This window comes from Neoarius graeffei, chromosome 3 (assembly GCF_027579695.1).
Source record: "Neoarius graeffei isolate fNeoGra1 chromosome 3, fNeoGra1.pri, whole genome shotgun sequence".
NCBI classification, from domain to species: domain Eukaryota; kingdom Metazoa; phylum Chordata; class Actinopteri; order Siluriformes; family Ariidae; genus Neoarius; species Neoarius graeffei.
Window position 1 is genome coordinate 75,264,763 of NC_083571.1, and position 23,100 is coordinate 75,287,862.

General features: G+C 41.8%; 1 protein-coding gene across 4 annotated transcripts in view; it reads left to right on the forward strand.

The window, feature by feature from the left end:
- Positions 1 to 23,100, forward strand: part of rxrgb (retinoid X receptor, gamma b) — a 100,137-nt gene that overhangs the window by 65,334 nt on the left and 11,703 nt on the right. For all 4 annotated transcript variants that reach the window (XM_060917326.1, XM_060917328.1, XM_060917329.1 and 1 more), the window contains 3 exons: positions 4,590 to 4,719; positions 11,743 to 11,875; positions 21,075 to 21,166. In XM_060917326.1, the coding sequence (XP_060773309.1) occupies positions 4,590 to 4,719; positions 11,743 to 11,875; positions 21,075 to 21,166 (355 nt within the window). The remainder of the gene's footprint in view (positions 1 to 4,589; positions 4,720 to 11,742; positions 11,876 to 21,074; positions 21,167 to 23,100) is intronic.

Below are 23,100 nucleotides of genomic sequence, written 5' to 3' on the forward strand. Positions count from 1 at the left end.
CTGGGCACACTTTGCGCTCTAGGCAATTGCCTAGGTCGCCTATAGCAATCGCCGGCGCTGGTAAAGAGAACACATCTGAGTGCTTGTTTCATTTCCCTGCAGTCTTGACGCACTTAGATTGTTTCTTGTTTTCAACGCGTTTATTATATTTTCCTCCAGGAAGCTCTTCGCAACATGGTTGCTTGAATGAGCTGCTAAACTGTCATTTTAATGAGAACACAGATCAACAAAGCAACTTTGTTTTATTTAAAAAAAAAAAAAAAACGTGCCAGGCACCATTGGAATATCTCGCTGCAAAACGTGTTCGGTGCATAAAAGACCTTTACTTCAGCCCAGACTGCTCAACGACACCGACAGACTGCTCCAAGTGCAGCCATATTCAAAACGAGCAACAGATCTATGTCAGTTATCTACGTTATGCAAAAACACTCTTTAGCCAACAACACTTAGGCTATTACATGGCCAAAACAGAGAATAGCCGCGGATGCACACTTGCGCGCCCGAAGACACACTATAGACAGGGCGAACCACTGTTGAGCGCTTATTGTTTCATGATTAACAACCACCACCCCACCCCGCTTTTTTTGACAAATCGCACCCTGACTACATGCTTTGCTGTACAATTAAATTAGGCTAAGACATTATAATGCTAACTCGTTTTCAGAATAGTGGAAGTCATAATTTTTCTCCCCCCGTTTCTGCGCACCTGGATGGACGCAGCGCCCTTAGCATTTGCCTATATTGCCTATGCCATGGGCCGGCTCTGCGTTAGGGGTCACCACAGCAGATCATCATGCTCCGCATATTTTATTTTGCATAGGTTTTTACACCAGATGCCCTTCCTGGTGCAACCCTCCCCAATCTATCCGGGCTTGGGACCAGCACTAAGTATGCACTGGCTTGTGCAACCCCAGTGGCAGGGTATTTTTTACCTAATCTGCATGTCTTTGAACTGTGGGGGAAACCGGAGCACCCGGAGGAAACCCACGCAGACACCCAGAACCTTCTTGCTATGAGGCGACAGTGCTAACCACTGCACCACCGTGCCACCCAGTGCGTTCAGTGGCAATTAACTGACAGTAATCAGCCTACATATTATCCATCAGACATTTAGAATCATTTGAAATAGTTTTGCTGAAAACAGTAGCAATATCAATACACAGTATAGTGAAGAGTTAATGCTGAAATGGTGTCTATCGCTCTTCTGACTTCAAACTTATCTCTGAACTGAGACACTGCTCAGACAGTTACCCACACAACACAGGAAAGGCAGATATTGCAGGTATTCACATTTATGGTCATATGAAAAAGTAAGTAGACACTCCTTCAATTCTGTGTTATCAATTCTAATAATTGATGAAGAAATAATAATAATAATAATAATAATTTTAACTTGTATAAGCACCTTTCTCACACCCAAGGTCACTTTACAATTACAAAAAAAAAAGTCCACCAAAAGAGATCAGGATGTAACTCCAGTGGCGTAGCTGGCCACAGTCCCAACAAAAGGTACACGAAGATAAATCCCACACCGCCAGCACAGCCGCCACGACGCCACCGGGCAACAGTGGTCAGAACACTGTACCATGGATCCAGAAAGCGAGCACAGAAGTATTGCCCCACAGAGCGCTGGGCAACTCCAATGTTAAAAGGATCCTCTAGCGGAGTTATTCTCAAACTTATTTTAATAAAAGTAGTCGCAGATTTAAAAAAATCAAATTTTCATTTTCGGAGATCAAATAGTGTTTGAGAAAAAGGAATTTTCTTTAAAATGTCAGTTGGGCTTCCTGCGATGGGGACGTCTGCAATGATGTCAGATAGTGGTCACTTGGAGTAGCTCAGCTATTTATATTCTCTGTTTACATTGTAGTTTTGCTAGTTTTACAAGTATTTTACCAAATGTATCAGTTTTTAAGCAAGTATGCCTCATTGTGTTGCATATAAATGCCATAACGATGCGAAAAAGAAAGCACAAGCTGGAACTAGACTGCATTTCTGCAGAGGAAATGCCAAGTGTGCTTGCTCAGCTGTGGCAAGTGCCACCGACAGAGACTGGATCAGACATGAGACCTTACGCTGCAAAATTGTTTTACATGATCTACAGATTTTGCGTGTGTGTGTGTGGGGGGGGGTATAGTGTGTATGTAAAGAAGTGTGGCAAAGAAAAAGCCCCTTCTCTCCAAAAAGAATATGGAGCATGATTTAGGTTTTTGAAAATTGAATCTGAACAAACCACAAAAGTTCTGGAACAATATTCTTTGATGGCTCGGGACACTTAATACAAACAGTTTTGCTATGATGGCTGAGGACTACAGTTACCACGATAACCTTAGGACTGCAGTTGTCATGAACAGTTTTGCACTCAAGTCTCGAGTGAACAGTTAATAACTTCAACAAAATAGACTTCACGTCAAAACTATATTGAATTCCCTGGTCACACAATCGCACTTTTTGACCATATAGGACACAGTTACAGAAGTGAGTTATTTATAATAAAATCACCCAAATGAAGATGGGTTTTGCATCCCATATTCCAAAGGGAATAGGTTCCCTTTTGAATCTGGTTCCTGTCAAGGTTTCTTCCTCATATCGTCTCGGAGTTTTTTTTTTTTTTTCCTTGCCACCGTCACTCAGGCTTGCTCATTGGGGATATATTTATTAAGGATAAATTTATTAGTTCATATATTTAAAATCTTTATTTTTCTGTAAAGCTGCTTTGCGACTCATCTCATCTCATCTCATTATCTCTAGCTGCTTTATCCTTCTACAGGGTCGCAGGCAAGCTGGAGCCTATCCCAGCTGACTACGGGCGAAAGGCGGGGTACACCCTGGACAAGTCACCAGGTCATCACAGGGCTGACACATAGACACAGACAACCATTCACACTCACATTCACACCTACGGTCAATTTAGAGTCACCAGTTAACCTAACCTGCATGTCTTTGGACTGTGGGGGAAACCGGAGCACCCGGAGGAAACCCACGCGGACACGGGGAGAACATGCAAACTCCACACAGAAAGGCCCTTGCCGGCCACGGGGCTCAAACCCAGACCTTCTTGCTGTGAGGCGACAGCGCTAACCACTACACCACCGTGCCGCCCTGCTTTGCGACTACTGTTAAAAGCACTGTACTCAGCTAGCACTAGCTAATCAGATATTGACTTGACTGATTAGACCATCCGGTGGAGATGTTTGGTCATCGTGCAAAGTGCCATGTTTAGCAAAAACACAGCATATGACCATAAAGTGTGGTGGTGGAGGGCTGATGATTTGGGCTTGTTTTGCAGCCACAGCGCCTGGGACACTTGCAGTCATTTAGACAGTAATGAACTCCACTTAATACCAGAATATTCTAGAGACAAATGTCAGGTCATCTGCCCTGAAGCACATGTGTTTTTATTGAAAATAATTATTTCTTGATGACTGATATTTATTTTTCTCTGAATATATTTATTTCAATTAAAAGTTGAATTTTTCTCTTTTTTTTTCATTTTTTTTCATGAAGGTACTCCACTAATGCCCCTTTTCCACCAAAGCAGTTCCAGGGCTGGTTCGGGGCCAGTGCTTAGTTTGGAACCGGGTTTTCTGTTTCCACTGACAAAGAACTGGCTCTGGGGCCAGAAAAAACGGTTCCAGGCTAGCACCAACTCTCTGCTGGGCCAGAGGAAAGAACCGCTTACGTCAGCGGGGGGGTGCGGAGTTGTTAAGACCAACAACAATAACAAGACCGCGAAAGATCGCCATTTTTAAGCGACGAGAAGCAGCAGCTGTACAAACGCGAAGTCATCCATTATTATTATTATTATTGTTGTTGTTGCTGCTGCTGCTTCTTCCGTGCTGTTTTTGCTTCGATATTCGCGCCAAGGTTTATGCAAACGCAGCGACGTAACTGATGTATACAACGACGTAACTGACGTATACAGCGACGTAATGACGTGGCTTCCCCTAGCACCGCGAGCTATGGAAAAGCAAACTGGTTCTCAGCTGGCTCGCAAGTTGAACGAGTTGTGAACCAGCACCAGCACTGGCCCCGAACCAGCCCTGGAACTGATTTGGTGGAAAAGGGGTATCAGAGGTGGATTTTTTTTCTTACCCTTTTTACTAATCTTTACAGTGGATGCCAATAATCATGGAGGACACTGTATTTAGTTGGATTTCCCAATATATAAACAAACTCGTAGTTTCATTCAAACCACCACAGGCCTGACCAGGTAGCTATGAATGAAGGACCATAGTAAATGTGTTGCCCCAGCACTACACATTCATGATGATAAACCTGGTCTCTGTTTGTCCCACAAAGCTTCATATCTGACCACTTGCATGTGCCTGCATAAAATTAAAATCCTTATACTCATGCGACTTTTTTGTTTCCCTCTGAACCTTTTGAGCAAACTTTCCTAAAGAAATATATAATATAATGTTATTTCATTTCATATATCATATCAATGTCTGTGCATGTTCAGTTACATCCCTATAAAGTTTACTTATGCAAGCCAGTTAAGTCACAACTGGTATCTTGATCCTAATAGTCCCTGCCTGTCTGTCTGTCTGCGTGCCTTTTTATCTGTCTCAATCTTTCTCTCTCAGACAAATGACCCAGTCACTAACATCTGCCAGGCAGCAGACAAACAGCTCTTCACACTGGTTGAATGGGCTAAAAGGATACCACAGTTCTCAGACCTTCCTCTGGATGATCAGGTCATTCTGCTTCGGGCAGGTAAGCCCCCCCCCCCCCCCCCACACACACACACGAAATTATCTTCCACCTGCTCCAGTCGACACTTCTTTAGGATATCACACTGCAACTCTAATGAACAGAGCTGTTATACACAGTCAAGTCAAGTTTATTTGTATAGAGCATTTGACAACAGACATTGTCACAAAGCAGCTTTATATAAAATTAAAGACTTTAAATATGAGCTAATTTTATCCCTAATTTATTCACAGTGACTCAGACACATAAAGTGAACATATCTCACCTGTTTCTAGCTTAAATCCATTGTGACTGGTGAGATATAGAATTGAATTTAAAATCTTGCTATTTGTTTTTAAAGCTTTGCGTAGTCTTACTCTACAATATATTTGCAACCTCCTTCGCATTCCTCGGAGTTCCAAGATCATGGTTGAAGGCTAGGGGCGACAGGGCTTTCTCAATTGCTGCCTCCAGGCTTTGAAATGATCTCCTTCTCCATATTAGGTCTTCTCTCTCTGACATTTTTAAATTGTGTCTAAAGGCCCATTTCTTTTCCTTCACCTTTTAGTGTGTGTAATTGTATGTAAATGTCCGAGCATAAAACTATCAAACGTATTGTTGTGCATGTGGGAGCAAATGATGTTTTCAGAGAACAGCTGTTTGTCCAAGATGATTTCAGAAAACTTTTTTCTGATCTCTATAAAGGCCCGGTCACACAGCGCTTTATGGCTTTATCACGGCCAAAACCCGTCAAAAAGTGCTCTCCCGTGAAGCAGACGATATTGTTCGTGTTGATGTCGAAGTTAAGACGTGTTACAGTCGATATACAGACGTTACAGGACGCAGGGGAAAATCGGAACGGCGTCGGACGCGGCAAAAAGTTTTGGACTGCTCAAAACTTTAGACCGCGGACAACCACGGCCGGCACACGTGGTAAAGACGTGCAACACAGGTGAAAAACACGTGATAATCAGTGTCCCGGCCGTTATTAAAACTTGGGGAGACGTGGTAAGACGCGAAAGTTTGGCGGTCTATCACGGGCAGAGCACGGTCATCGGACGGGTGTTATGCGTTGGTATCACGGGATATAGCGTGTGTTTAGCGGCTTATCACTGAGAAATGGATTTTTCCGCGTACATAGCACTGTCTAAGCCCGTTAAACGACGTCTCAAACAAGTTCTAAATTCGATTGATCACTGTCTAATCACTTCTGCATCACTTCTGATTTGCGGCATGTAAATACCGTAATTTTCTGAGACCTCGGCACTTGCAGTCTAGATGTCAAGGGGTGAACATGAACCCTCAACGCTGTGATGTCCTCATCTTAATGCTCCAGCACCAACAGAACCAACTGATACAGGCTCAACATATCCTACCGCTTTTATATGCGCAGCAAGCCGCTCTTCCAACGACGCTGAGCCGCGGTTACCCGTGATTTGGCAGTGCTATGGCAGTGAAACAGCCGCCGACGGCCATACCCCGTACAAAACACGGCAAAGCCAAAATTGACCAAAAATTACCACTTACGACCACGTCCACCTGATTTTTGTATCTTTTTGTACGTGATATAGACGCGGAGTGCTGTGTGACCGGGCCTTCAGACTGGAATACAATCTTTTATTAGTGGCCCACTCCCAGCGAGAGGAAGTTTTGCATTTTCTCGACTCTTCAATCTTAACACCTGGCTTGGAAAAACTTGTTTTTCATTTGGTATGAGCTTCATAGACAATTTTAACCTTTTCTGGAATCGCAGAGAATTCTTCAAGCCAAATAGCACTGAACTCAGCTGGATTGGAGCCAAAGTCTTAGTAGACCATTACAGACTTGCAATCTTTTCTCAGCCAGCATTGAGGAAAACAGTTGATAAGATGTTGCAGACTGACATAGTTACAAAAAACAATACCTCTGCAAAGCCAAAACAATCATCTTTGCAAGTCGTCATCAAGGACACACAGACATCTGACCTGCCAGACTGCCAAGATTCAAAGACAGACTGCCAAAAATCAGAGACAAACTGCCATACAAAGAACTCACCAATTTCTCGCTCTTCTGACTTCACTGCACTATCTCCGTCTCCCACCCACATGGATTTCCCTAATAGTATGCAAAGATTGCTCCCAATGGCTACACTTTCTTTTTCCAGCCCAAATCTGTCGCGACAAGCAGTGTACCCAGTTCATCAAAACTGTGTTCGCCCAGGACTTTCAGCTGGCTACAAATCTTTTTCACCATCTAAAAGATACATGTCATCTCCAAGCCTTTCACCCTCAAACCAAATGGAACATTTAGAAAGTCTTGTTTGATGTACTCTGGGTCCCTGCAAATGGGTGTAGTTTTGAAAACCAGCTGGGACCCAATATGCCTGTGCCATTCTCTATTCCTGTGTTGATAAGAAATAGAAAACATAGAGCACATTTAACCCAGGGGGTAAACCAATCTAATCTCCTTCCTGTTTTAAAACAACATCAGAGTGCACAAGCAGATATTACTTCTAGACTTTCTGTAAAGCTAGCTCTTCTGAACGTTAGATCACTTTCAAACAAGTCATTTTTAATTAATGATCTTATCTGCAAACACAATCTTGATTTTTTGCTTCTAACTGAAACTTGGCTGGATCAAGCAAATAGTGCTACCACCCTTATTGAAGCAGCTCCCCCAAATTTAAATTTTTTGAATGTTACCCGACAAAGGAAAGGTGGAGGGATTGCAAATATATTCAAAGTCTCTTTTCAATGTAAACAATCCTCACTTGGTGATTTTACATCCTTTGAACACTTATGTGCACTTGTTACATGCTCTCCTAACATATTATTATTAACTATTTATAGGCCTCCGAGACATTCAGCCGAAGTCTTTCTTGAAGAGTTTGGTGAACTGTTGTCAGTCATTTGCTTAGAGTTTGATTGTCTTATTATATCTGGGGATTTTAACTTGCATGTAGATAATACTGAAAACACTTATGCCAAAGAACTACTTGCACTTATTGACAACTTCAACCTAGTACAACATGTACAGGGGCCGACCCACTCTCGTGGTCATACCCTTGACCTCATCATCACAAAGGGTCTTACTGTTTCTACTACTGTTGTTGACCTGGCCTTATCTGATCATTTTTGTGTTTTCTCTGATGTTTCTATGTCTCCTCACATTCAGAACAGCTCAACGACTATGGGTAGGAGAGTCATAAAAGACAGCACGTGTTCTCTTTGAGCAAGCTCTCTCTCAGAACTCAACCAAAACTCTGTAGATGATTTACTGGAAATTTTTAATTTAAATATGACCCAAATTATGGATGATATTGCTCCATTCAAAATCAAAAGAGTCAATGATAAGCAGAAAGCACCATGGAAGCAGTACCTGGCTGTTAAACTGCTAAAGAGAGAATGTAGAAAGACTGAAAGAAAATGGCGCAAATCTAAACTTCACATCCATTATCAAATCCATAAAGAGATGCTTTGTAATTATAATTATGAAATTCGTAAAGCAAGACAGTCTTTCTTCTCCAACATCATCAACAGGAATATGAACAATGCCCGTGTGCTATTTTCAACAGTAGAGAAGCTAACTAATCCCCCACCACAATTAGCACCTGAACTTCTCTCAGTTAATAAATGCAAAGAGTTTGCATCCTTCTTCAAAGGTAAAATTGATAAAATACGGCAGAATATTCCTCATAATATATCTCAGTTGCAAAAAATTGAAAAACTGCAATCACCAATGACACAGATAGATAACTTGAACACAATGTCAGAATTTTGTTTAATTGATTATGAGACTCTTGAAAAAACTGTACAAAATCTCAGTTCCTCAACATCTGAATTGGACATTCTGCCCACCAACTTTTTTAAGTCTGTTCTTCATCTTATAATTACAGATGTGCTTCAAATTATAAATACATCCCTAGAGACTGGCGTTGTTCCTGTGTCCCTGAAAAAAGCCGTTGTAAAGCCCCTACTTAAAAAAAAATAATCTGGATCCTTCAGTATTAAATAACTACAGGCCAATATCAAATTTACCATTCATCGGGAAAATCCTTGAAAAAATTGTCTTCAATCAATTAACTGCCTTCTTGATATCAAACAGCCGTTTTGATAATTTTCAGTCAGGATTTTGTGCCAATCATAGCACTGAAACAGCGCTGATTAAAGTTATAAATGACATACGTCTTAATACTGATGCAGGCAAAACATCGGTCATGGTATTACTGGACCTCAGTGCAGCTTTTGATACTGTTGATCACAACATACTGCTATATCGACTTGAACACTGGGTTGGATTGACTGGTAAAGTTATCAATTGGTTAAATTCATACTTAAAAGATAGAAGCTTCTTTGTTACCATGGGAAATTGTTCCTCAACGTCAATGTCCTTGACCTGTGGTGTCCCCCAGGGGTCGATTCTTGGACCATTACTATTCAACCTTTATATGCTCCCACTTGGGCAAATTATCAATAAAAATTCAATTTTGTATCACTGCTATGCAGATGACACCCAAATTTATTTTGCTTTATCACCTAATGATTATGCCCCCCTTGAATGTCTCTACCAGTGTATCGATCAAATCAACAACTGGATGTCACAAAATTTTCTTCAGCTGAACACAGATAAAACAGAAGTAATTCTATTTGGAAAAAAAGATGAAAGACTCAGGATTACCACTATTCTTGACACAAAAGGGATTAAAACTAAAGAAATGGTTAAAAATCTTGGTGTTTTCATTGACAGCGAGCTAAACTTTGACAGTCACATGAAAGCAATCACTAAAACGGCATTTTATCACCTAAAAAACATTTCCAAACTAAGAGGACTTATGTCAAAAAATGATCTGGAAAAACTGATACATGCCTTCATCTCTAGTAGGGTTGATTACTGCAATGGCCTTTTCACAGGCCTGCCAAAAAAGACCATCAAACGACTTCAGCTGGTTCAAAATGCAGCGGCTAGGGTTCTCACACGAACAAAAAGAACAGAGCACATTACTCCAATTCTAAGGTCCCTTCACTGGCTTCCAGTAAGCTACAGAATTGACTTTAAAGCATTGCTGCTGGTGTACAAATCTCTAAATGGTACAGGGCCCAATTACCTCTCTGATATGTTGCAGCGGCCTAACCCAATCAGATCTACCAGATCGCAACAGAAAAATTGACTATTAAAACCTGTTGTTAAAACAAAGTATGGTGAAGCAGCTTTTAGCTACTATGCAGTGCAGCTATGGAACCAACTGCCAGAGGACATTACAAATGCTCCTGCTGTTGGCAGCTTCAAATCTAGGTTAAAGACCAAGCTGTTTTCAGATGCTTTCTGTTAAATAATTAATATTGTCTTCTTTACATGTTTTATAATCTTTACTTTTTTTTTATTCTGCTGGGTTTTTTCCCCCTATTTGAACTTCTACTTCATTTTATTATTTTATTTCTACTATTGTTTAATTCTTATTATATTTCTTCCCATTTATTTTATGTAATTTTATTCTCTATTGTTTACTGTTTTGCTTTTACTTCTGTAAAGCACATTGAACTGCCACTGTGTATGAAATGTGCTATATAAATAAACTTGCCTTGCCTTGCCTTGCTGCCTGGCCAAAAAATAAGTCACCATTTAGATTTAAATAAGCAAATATTTAAGAGCTTTTGATTGGATAATTACTGCAGTGATTAATGCGTTTCAGCTGGCAACATTTCTTTTAACCCTAACTGATGCAGTGAGTAGCTTCTCATTTCTTAAACAAACATGTTGGAAGGCTGTATCCCATGCTCATTGGAAAAGATGTTACTGTGTTTCAGAAGGGTCAAATTATTGGCCTGCATCAAGCAAAGAAAACAACTAAGGAGATTGATGAAATGACCGGAATTGGGTTAAGAACTGTCTAACGCATTATTAAAACCTGGAAGGATAGTGGTGAACCATCAACTTCATGGAAAAAAATGTGGTTGGAAAAAGATCCTGACTGACCATGGTCAGAGATCACTTAAATGCTTGGTGAAGTCGAATTGTAAAAATAAATAAACAGTAGAATTCACTCACGGCTATATTTAATAATGGAAGTAAGAGCATTTCCACACTCGGAATGTGATGAGAACTTACAGGATTGGTACTAAACAGCTGTGTGGCCATACGAAAACCATTTGTTAGTGAGACTAATCAGGAGAAAAGTTTGCTAGGGAGCATAAAGATTGGACTCTGGAGCAATGGAAAAAAAGTCATGTGGTCTGATAAGTCCAGATTTGCTCTATTCCTGAGTGATGGATGTGTCAGGGTAAGAAGGGAAGCACATGAAGCAATGCATCCCTCATGCATAGTGGCCACTGTACAAGCCTCTGGAGGCAGGGTTATGATCTGTGGTTGCTTCGGTTGGTCAGGTCGAGGCTCAACAACGTTATGGGACAATAAAATGAAGTCAGCTGATGACCTGAATGTACTGAATTACCAGGTTATCCCATCAATGGATTTTTTTTCTTCTCTGATGGCACAGGCATAAAATTAGGGCTCAAATTGTGAAAGTAGTTCAGGAAGCATGAGGAATTATTTTGACACATGAGTTAACCACCACAGAGTCCCAATCCTAACCCCATTGAGAATCTTTGGGATGTGCTGGAGAAGCCTTTACGCAGTGGTTCGACTCTCCCATCCTCAACACAAGCTCTCAGTGAAAAATTAATACAACTCTGGACTGAAATAAATGTTGTGACATTGTATAGGTTTATCGAAACAATGCCACGGCGAATGCATGCTGTAATCAAAGCTAAAGGTGGTCCAACCAAATATTAGAGTGTGCCCTTTTAATTTTTTTTTTTTTTTTGTCAAGGCAGTGTATGTGGGATGGTGGTTAAAGTAATTGTCTAATTTTAATGGTCAATTTATTTTTAATGGTCTGTGTATATTTACTGCTGTTTTTATCTTGATTGTTTATAACTTATTATTGTACAGCATTTAACCTCTGTTATATAATATGTGCTTTATAAATAAATATGACTTGACTGCTTGTGCCCCTCCTTGTTTGCTGATGGTTTTTCACCTCCTGGTGTTTCCTCTTACTGTTATCATCAGGCTGGAACGAGCTGCTCATCGCCTCCTTCTCGCACCGCTCTGTCACAGTGAAAGATGGTATCCTGCTGGCCACAGGTCTCCATGTGCACCGGAGCAGTGCACACAGTGCTGGAGTGGGCTCTATTTTTGACAGGTTTGCTTGCCTAGTTCGCTAGCATTTGTAAATCTTTTAAATGGATGTTTAACAAAGCTGATGGTGCAAAATATAGTAGGCCAGTGGCAGCTCAGGGATTAAACATCTGTCGTGATATTGGGATGGTTTCAAGTCTCAGCAACTTGAACTCAGACTTTAAAGAAGTAAAGCCCTTTGCTGCTCATGTGAGCAAATCACAATTACAGTGAAAAATCATGGTAAGCCTTCCACCTTCAACCTGCTGTGGAAGCTACATAATGCCTTACAAGGTATCTTAAGGTGAAAGGGCAATGGCAGTGGCTCTTTTTGGGATATGGGTAGAGCTATTAATGGGTCAGAATAATTTAAACAGAAACATGAAATGGCGGCACGGTGGTGTAGTGGTTAGCGCTGTCGCCTCACAGCAAGAAGGTCCGGGTTCGAGCCCCGTGGCTGACGAGGGCCTTTCTGTGTGGAGTTTGCATGTTCTCCCCCTGTCCGCGTGGGTTTCCTCCGGGTGCTCCGGTTTCCCCCACAGTCCAAAGACATGCAGGTTAGGTTAACTGGTGACTCTAAATTGACCGTAGGTGTGAATGTGAGTGTGAATGGTTGTCTGTGTCTATGTGTCAGCCCTGTGATGACCTGGCGACTTGTCCAGGGTGTACCCTGCCTTTCGCCTGTAGTCAGCTGGGATAGGCTCCAGCTTGCCTGCGACCCTGTAGAAGGATAAAGCAGCTAGAGATGATGAGATGAGAAATGTGAAATGAAATGACAAGATTCCATGGTACCTGTGAAATTATATGATTATTGTAGGTCTCTTCAAGATTACGAACTGCACCATTAATGCTCATATATATATGTATATAGTGTGTGTGTGTGTGTGTGTGTGTGTGTGTGTGTGTGTGTGTGTGTGTGTGTGTGTGTGTGCGCGCGTGTATACACACATACACTGTGCAAAAGTCTTAGGCACCCAATTTCTTTTTTTCTTTTTCAGACAAACTTTGTTATAGATTTCTATTTTATGACTTCTACATTATCAAGTCAGTACATGTTAGAGTTCCAAACACTTGTTTTCCAGCACAAAATTAAATGTTACAGGAAAAAAAAAAGTTTGTATCTGAGGAGTATATTTAATAAGAGACCACTTTTCAGATTCAAAAAGAAAACATGAAGGTTACTGGATTTTGCTGCAAAATTAAGAAGGAAGTGTGACAGTCAAAGTCTCCAGAAGAACTGTGGCTGATTCTGCAAGATGCTGAGTAAAACCTACAGCTCATTTCCTTATAAAACTCAACATCAAGTTCACTTTGGAGGACGTCAGTGGAAACAACCTAGCCTTTTTGGACTGCAGCGTGCACATTGGACAAGACAGAAGCCTTAGCATCAAGGTCTACCAGAAACCCACACATACTATCCAGTACCTACTGTTTGACTCTCACCACCCACTGGAACACAAATTGGGGGTCATTAGGACCTTACGTCACAGGGCTTAGAATATTCCTACAACAGTAGAGGGAAAAGAGAAGGCACAAAAACACATCAAGGAAGCACTTTAGAAGTGTGGGTATCTCAACTGGGTTTTCATCAAGACCAGAAAAAGAAACATAACGGACAGGGAAGAAAACAGCAACAAATGCGAGAACATTGTCATTCCCTACAATTCTGGACTATCTGAGAAATTCAGGAGGATCTTCTACAAACATAACATCCCTGTACACTTCAGACCCAGTAATACCCTGAGACAGAAATTGGCCCACCCTAAGGATAGAATACCCAGAAACAAACAGGACAACGTAGTGTATGCAATTCAGTGCAGCGAGGAATGCACAGACCTGTACATTGGGGAAATGAAACAACCGCTTCACAAGTGCATGGCTCAACACAGGAGAGCCAGTTCCTCAGGCCAGGACTCTGCAGTCTATCTTCTTCTCAATAACAAAGGACACTCGTTTCAGGACTGCAATGTACACATTCTAGTCAGAGAAGATTGGTGGTTTGAAAGAGGAGTAAAAGGAGTCATCTTCGTCAACCTGGAACGACCATCACTTAACAGAGGAGGTGGTCTGAGGCCCTGTTTACATTATTTCGAATCAGCGGATCATCAGATTAGCGTTTTTAAAACGATTCGCGTACACACACAAAATTTCTGTACCCGCAACAAAACCGTTCCCCATGCACACAGCAACGCCAATACACGGATATGCTAATCACATGACTAATTAGACGGCACGTCACATGATCCCAGTGCATATCGGGCATGCGCAAGTCACTCACCACTTGCAAGTGGAAGGATGTCGTTGTAAAAAATGAAGTATGCCAGTCTGTTATCGGCGGTACTGGTACTACAATGACGCCTTTTTTACACCGTGTATGGCCTTCGTGTTTATGCTAGAAGGATCTAACAGTGTTCGGTACACTCTTCACCTCGCAAAACGGCCGTTTTTTGCGATTACAACAAGACTATTTAGTGCTACGGTAACCAACACACTTCCTGTATTGCTCATTCACTTAATGACTTCCTCAACACACTTCCTGTATTGCTCATTCACATGACCAACGTGGCATGACCAACGCCAGCGAATCAGGAAGGTGGATGTCACAGTGACGTTGTCCAATGACGACGTCAGCTAGAGCTCAGCACTGCGTATCCTCGTTCCTCAATGTTTACACAGCACCGGATCAGATACGTACTGGGTTGAATACGTGGGCCCTGGCGGATTCAAACTGTTCCGCCTGTGGAGTCGTTTTCCAGAGTTTTAATGTGCACGGACAGTGTATCTGCAACGAAAACGATACGGATACGGTCTAATGTAAACACCACCTGAGACACCACTTATCAGCCACATACAATGCAGTCCTTGGCACACTTCCCAGAAAACTGAATACACATCCCCACCGAGACTCAGCTGACTTCAATGTCTCACACGATGGCAGAGAGAGCCAACGACCCACAGATCACCCAAACGACTCTCTAGGCTGCTAACACCGTTCACACCTGGCCTCCAGTGACCCTAACGCCTACAGAATGACTGAGCCCATGTTTACATTAGACCGTATCAGCGGATCATCAGATTAACGTTTTAAAAACGATTAGTGTGCACACAGCAACACCAATACACGAATTGCGTGCACACAGCAACACCAATACACGGATACGCTCGGCTCCGCAGGCATCCTGCGCTCCAAATCACTCCGCCCTGAACAGCGAGTGCCCTCTGGAGGGTGCGCACTCCGGCCTTGCGCAGCTCACAGAGCACGCGAGTGAAGTGCACAAGCTGTGATTCGGGACTGAGCCGCTGTGTGTGTGATCCCAGCGCATATCACTTACCACTTGCAAGTGGAAGGATGGCAAGCCTAAAGACAATCATAACTACACAATGGGCAGTATTTGCATCAGTATTTTCATACTTTTATACTCTTTAATGAAAGGTGATACAAGGCGGAAGTCCGCGCCGTTTTTCAGCAGTCGCGTCACATGACCAACGCCAGCGAATCAGGAAGGTGGATGTCACAGTGACGTTGTCCAATGACGACGCCAGCTAGAGCTCAGCACAGCGTATCCGCGTATCCTCAATGTTTACACAGCACCGGAGCTGACACGATCTGGATTGAATATGTGGACCCTGGCGGATTCCCGTTTCCCGGCGTTTCCAGGCGGTTTAATGTAAACGGACAGTGCATCCGCGAAGGAAACGAGACAGATACGGTCTAATGTAAACTTGGCCTGAGGCCCTGTCCACATGGCAACGGATTCAGGTGACTCCGATACAATTGCTTATCATTTAGGCCTGGCGTCCACACGGCACCGGCATTTTGGGTGCCCCAAAACGCAATCTTTTTGAGAACGGGTTCCAGAGTGGAAAGATCTGGCAACGTTGCCATTGCGAAGTCGTCTGGATGAGTAGAACAGATTTGTTTACAATGACGTCACAACCACATGACTGTGAGTGCTTCACGCCGGGTAGAAGTGTAACAAACTCGATGCGAGTTGTCAACAAATCCTATAACTTGGTTCATGAAACGCACTTACAAAATATTTTCACTGTGAATATTTATTGTGTAATGGTGCAAAGTGAGAGAGAGAGAGAGAGAGAGAGAGAGAGAAAATAGCCCTTAGGGCAGAGTCAATCCCGCCAGCAAAAATAGGGAAAAAAAGGAGCGATCTCACCTCTTCAGATGTTGGTTTAAGTCCTACAATACATTCCTCAAAAAGGGCGTAGAAGAACAAATTAATCCATCAACGTGTAGCATTCAATTTATTCCGGACCATTAAAGACGCCGCCTTCCGCGTAGAATCATACGTCATCCTCGCCGCCATATTGGATAGGTCAAAGCGGAAAATAAAGATGCCTCATTCATGTGCTGCGTTTAACTGTACCAACAGGTTTACCGTCCAAACGAGATCACATGGGATTACCTTTCACAGGTGAGACTGGAAAAATACTTTTCATTGTATTTGGTCATTATAATGTAATTTTACGAACAGATTTTCCTGACTTTGTGGCTAATATGAAGTCTCGCACATAATAGTTTATGTGCATGCGTCCTTACTTCTTCTATTGTTCTGGTGTCTCCGAAGGGACCGTCTTACAGCGCCCCTAGAGGTGTGGCATGTGTATTGCATCGTTTTCAGCAAGCATTGCGTTGCCATATGGACCTGATATTTTACTGATCATTGCCCATTTGGACGCGATATATTTTTAAATAACATCTTGTTGCCGTTGTCGTGTGGATGTAGCCTGAGAGGGTCAATGACCCATGTGACCTCAACAACTCTCCTTAGGGTTGCTTTTGGTCCACTAGAGGATAAATACCTGGAACTCCCCATTAGTCAGACAGAACTGAAGAAGCTTTTCAGATGAGAGGTGAAGCGTCTTCAAGAATTTCAAGCAAGTTCAGTTGCCTTCTTTAGCACCTACGGTTTACAATGACCTGGATGACTGAGAACCTTCAGAGACATCCTTATAAAACTGCATTATTTGTACCTGAGACTACTATGTTTTTAAAGCAAAGGGTTATCTCACAACAAATATTGACTTTTTCATTTTTTTTTTTAAGTTGAAACATTTCATTTCATTATTTTTAAGGCATTTTTGGTCTACAGTATTTCTTAACATGTGTCTAAGACTTTTGCACAGTACTGTGTGTGTGTGTGTGTGTTTGTGTGTATATACACAGCTCTGGAAAAAATTAAGAGACCACTTAAATTTCTTCTTAAATCACCATCTCTATGTTTGGCAGCCATTTCGTTCCAGTGACAGTGCTGGAATTCCAACACAAGCACACCTCATTTTAGTTAATGAGGTACTAATTAGGTGATCACCTAAACCAAATCTTATTTAACAAGGAAACATAAAAAACACCTCCATGGTCATCACTATCCTCTTGTAATAGTACCAGTTTGGATGGCAAAAACATTGTTAGTAGTACCTTAAATTTATTTGGAATACAAATTTATCTATTCATCATGCCAAAAGAGTTAAAAAGAAAAATTTTGAGTGAGAAAAAAGAAGGTTCAGTTCTGGCTTTACTGGCAAAGAGATGCAGTGAGTGTCAGGTTGCTTCCATCCTCGAAATTTCAAAGACGGCAATTCATAAGAACAAGGTCAAGCAGCAGACATTGGAGACAACAAAGTTACAGACTGGCAGAAGGTGAAAATGACTCTCCATTGACTGGGATGATCATCAACTCCTTCGAATGTCACTCAACAACTGTAAGAGGACATCAAGTGACCTACAAAAGGCATTGCAAATGGCAGCTGGGGTTAAGTGCACGGCAAGGACGGTTTGAAGCAGGCCCCTCTGGGTGGGGTTGAAGTCATGCAAAGCTAAAAAAAAAAAAAAGAAAAAAAAGCCCTTCATCAATGAAAAGCAAAGAAGAGCCAGGCTGAGGTTTGCTAAAGACCATAAGGATTGGACTGTAGAGGACTGGAGTAAGGTCAGTCACTACGTTTACATGCACATAGAGAGAATCGAATTTCTGCCGTTGCTCGACTGAAATCGAAGTTCAAAATGCCATGTATACACCTTAATTCGGCTGAAATTGAACCGAACTTGATTTCTCGGAATCGAGCTACACGACCTAGTTTATGCGATTTCTGCCGAGCTACTTAGTGCATGTATACCCTATCGAGCTAGTTGTCGAGCTACTTCCGGAAGTGACAAGTGACGAGACCACAAGCGGGAAACACAACAGCCTCGGTCGGCATGACAACAGTAGTAGCGAGCAGCAGAAGAGGTCAGGAGGAACAAACGAAGAAGAGAAAATGGCAATGTAGAGCTCTCTGAAGTGTGGGTGGAGCACAGAGGACGGCAGGACAAAGCTTCTGGTACTAATAGGCTTTTTATTGTCAGACTTTTCAGTTTAACAGCCTACTTTTATTCTTGAGAGGAAAAAAAACACACACACGCGCGCACTGTGTTCTAGTCCCGGGATGAGCTGTCCCCTCTGCTCTCCCTCTGCCTCCTTAAATAGGGCGCGGTTACTGGGAAGACACACAAACACAGGTTAATTACCGTCAGGTGTAGTTATTCTGCCACTCACCTTCCCTGGCTCCGCCCTCCTGTCACAGACCGGCGCTTGACCACGCCCCCACTGCCACAGGCAAGCAGAAACGTGCACTTCTGGAGCAATGAGGAGACAGAGTTCATGCTCATTCAGCTTAAGGAGTTGAATATATTAAAATTCATGGATGGGAGAAAAACGCGCAATGGAGAACACGGAACTGATAACTTTGTTTACACTCTTGAATAGCTCTTCTTCATGACGACAACTGGAAGTGTACCAACACGATGGGGCGTGTAGCGCCACCTGTGGCTCGGGTGCACAATGCACCTCACACAATAGCCCGATTTCATTGTGTGCATGTAGGATTGGATTTCTCTGGCACCCTGCTGGGATCTTCAGCTCGATTACCGACAGCAGCTCGATTTGGATGTGCATGTAAACGTTGTCATGGTCTCTGATGAGTCCAGTTTTCAGCTTTTCCCATCACCTGGTCATCTAAAGGTTAGATGGAGACCTGGAGAGGCCTACAACCAACAGTGTCTTGCACCCAGTGTGAAATTTGGTGAAGGATTGGTGATGATCTGATGGTGCTTCAGCAAGGCTGGAATGGGGCAGATTTGTGTTTGTGAAGGACACATGAATCAAGTCATGTACAAGGTTATCCTGGAAGAAAACTTGCTTCCTTTTGCTCTGACAAGGTTCACTAATTCTGAGGATTGGGTTTTCCAGCAGGACAATGCTCCATAGGCGGCACGGTGGTGTAGTGGTTAGCGCTGTCACCTCACAGCAAGAAGGTCCGGGTTTGAGCCCCGTGGCCGGCGAGGGCCTTTCTGTGCGGAGTTTGCATGTTCTCCCCGTGTCCGTGTGGGTTTCCTCCAGGTGCTCCGGTTTCCCCCACAGTCCAAAGACATGCAGGTTAGGTTAACTGGTGACTCTAAATTGACCATAGGTGTGAGTGTAAATGGTTGTCTGTGTCTGTGTCGGCCGTGTGATGACCTGGCGACTTGTCCAGGGTGTACCCCACCTCTTGCCCGTAGTCAGCTGGGATAGGCTCCAGCTTGTCTGCGACCCTGTAGAACAGGATAAAGCGGCTAGAGATGATGAGATGAGATGAGACAATGCTCCATACTACACAGCCAGGTCTATTAATGGAGGATCACATGATCAAGACCCTGTCATGGCCATCCAGACCTGAATCCCATTTGAAAGCGTTTGGAATGTGATCAAGAGGAAGATGAATGATCGCAAGCCATCAAACAAATCTGAGCTGATTAAATTTTCAGGAGTGAAATAAAGTCATCCAAAAGTAACGTGAAATGCTGGTGGAGAGCGTGCCAAGAAGCACGAAAGCTGTGATTTAAATATCAGGGTTATTCCACCAAATATTGATTAAATGAACTCATTTAAAGCTCAAACATTAGTATTGTGCCATTTAAAATTGAATATGATCTTGATTTCTATGCATTATTCAAGCTCTGAAAACATTCAATCTTTTTTGTTATTTTGACCAGTTGTCATTTTCTGCAATTAAATGCTCTGACAATATTTTTATGTGGTATTTGGGGGAAATGTCAGTAATTTATGAAATAAAACAAAAATGCTCATGCTCCTCAAGCACATACCTATAAATAGTAAAACCTGATAAACTGATAATTTTGCAATGATCTCTTAATTTTTTCCAGAGGGTGTGTGTGTGTGTGTGTGTGTGTGTGTGTAAAATTTATTTCTATTCACATTCACTGGATATGAGCAATTGTGTGCTCTGATTGGCTACTCTACTACTAGGATATCGGCTCATATACCGTTAGGAGAGGAAAACAAAATGCCGGAGCACATCAAGTCAGATATATCACTTTGTTATCAAGTATTTAAAAGAAACAGAAATGGCTAAATAAAAGAATTAGTTTTTTTAGAGATGACAGCTGCATACCTTTTATTGTTTGCATGTTTCTTCACTGATTTTACTCATTACATCAGTCCTGTACAAAGTTAGAGGTAATAGATGCCCCCGTTCTGCCTACCTCGGACTTCCGGTGGGGAGAGCTGAGGTCAACCTACTCCTGCCCCCTCCCTCCTCACCTCTTACTTCTGAGTGGTATACCAGGAAGTAACCTACCTGGCTCATAAACTAGAATCACAGTGCCCACTCCAGCAGGTTAACTGACCCACACGGTGACCTATCTTTCAGTGAGCAACAGATCACCGATAGCGCAAATATCACACCTTGGGGTTTTTTGTTTGTTTGTTTGTTTGAAATTTTGTGCAGGCGTCCCTTTGCCACCCTACCAAGCTGCCCATGTTGCCCATACCTAAATCCACCACTGGTTGATGCACTTTACATAATAATAATAATAGCAACAATGACAAAAAGAAGAAGAAATAAAAATCTAAACAAAAACATGGTTCTGGCCCTTCATACATGGGCTAGTAAGTCCAAATTACAATATGCTAATTAATTGTCTCCAGCATTTATTATTTGTTTGGTACATGAGAAGTTTTGAATGAACTTTTCCAATAACTGAAAGCTTAATGGCTAAATCTGAAACAGTGAAGCAGAATACTACAATATTATTTATACTACAATACTGATGATGTGAGTATTTAACATGATGGATTTCTTCTTAATTCAGAGACAAGATTTCAATGATTTCTTGTGTGTGTGTGTGTGTGTGTGTGTGTGTGTGTGTGTGTGTGTGTGTGTGTGTGTCTCAGAGTGTTGACTGAGCTGGTGTCTAAGATGAAGGACATGCAGATGGATAAAACAGAGCTAGGCTGCCTCAGAGCCATCGTTCTGTTTAACCCTGGTCAGTGACACGCACGTTATTTTGTTCTTCTGCTCCAGAATCCCTTCCCCCCCCACCTCCTCTCTTCCCCATATCTTATTCTTTTATATTTGAATATGCAAATACTTAATTTATTTTAATTTATCTAGAAGTTTTTCTCTATTTCTTTTCTCTGTTTATCTGTAATGATGCTTCTGGAATCTTAATTTCCCTGAGGGAACCCTCCCAAAGGGATCAATAAAGTTTTATCTAATCTAATCAGTCTGGGAAACAGCAGGTAGAAGTAGTGTTGATAGAAAATTAAAATCCCTCATTCATCACCACAACCTTTCAATAAAAAAAAAGAGGCAGACGGTGGATTTAAAAATACATAAGCAATTAAAGATACAAAGTTCCTGAGTGGCACAACAGAAAAGCGTTTGCCCTGTTGCTGGAAGTTGAGAGTTTGAATCCTGATGATGCCAAAGCCATCTGTGCCTAGAGGCTAAGGGACCTCATTTATTGGATATGAGCAATCATGCACTCTGATTGACTATCAGCTCATATACCGTGAATAGAGAAAAACAAAATGGCGGAGCGTTTTGCTGAACCGAGGACGAAATAAAAACTCTACTTGGAAATAAAACCCCCCAAAATAAAAAAAAAGGCTACAAAATATGGAATAAAAGTATTTGATGGTAAGAATGTATTTTTTAATTTTCCAAGAATTATAGCATTTTATATAATTTATCAATTTATCATTTTATATTATTTATTTTATATCATTATAGCATTTTTCACAAATTGCTAATGTCATTTTGCCGATTTGTTTACATCCTATGCGGAAATGATTTTGTCAGACATTTTGTATAAAGTTTTTATTTATCGAATTTGCTAAAAATAAAAATGTTCTATTAATGCATTATGATCTCAAATGCTCTGAATTTGCGTGAACGTGTTCATATCGTACCAACTTCGACAGCCCTTATATATTTAAGTTATTCCACAAAATCAAATCATCCATAAGCTGATAGCCGATGAGGCGCGTAGTGCCGAGATACAGTTAGGTCCATATATATTTGGACACTGACACAAATTTTGTTTTTTTTTACCTGTTTACTGAAACATATTCAAGTTATAATTATATAATGAACATGGACATAAAGTCCAGACTTTCAGCTTTCATTTGAGGGTATCCACATTAAAATTGGATGAAGGGTTTAGGAGTTTCATCTCCTTAACATGTGCCACCCTGTTTTTAAAGGGACCAAAAATAATTGGACAATTGACTCAAAGGCTATTTCATGGGCAGGTGTGGGCAATTCCTTCGTTATGTCATTCTCAATTAAGCAGATAAAAGGCCTGGAGTTGATTTGAGGTGTGGTGCTTGCATTTGGAAGATTTTGCTGTGAAGAAAACATGCGGTCAAAGGAGCTCTCCATGCAGGTGAAACAAGCCATCCTTAAGCTGCGAAAACAGAAAAAAAACATCTGAGAAATTGCTACAATATTAGGAGTGGCAAAATCTACAGTTTGGTACATCCTGAGAAAGAAAGAAAGCACTGGTGAACTCATCAGTGCAAAAAGACCTGGACGCCCACAGAAGACAACAGTGGTGGATGATCGCAGAATGAAGAGAAACTCCTTCACAACAGCCAACCAAGTGAACAACACTCTCCAGGAGGTAGGTGTATCAATATCCAAATCTACCATAAAGAGAAGACTGCATGAAAGTAAATACAGAGGGTTCACTGCACGGTGCAAGCCACTCATAAGCCTCAAGAATAAAAAGGCTAGATTGGACTTTGCTAAAAAACATCTAAAAAAGCCAGCACAGTTCTGGAAGAACATTCTTTGGACAGATGAAACCAAGATCAACCTCTACCAGAATGATGGAAAGAAAAAAGTATGGCAAAGGCATGGTACAGCTCATGATCCAAAGCATACGACATCATCTGTAAAACACAGCGGAGGCAG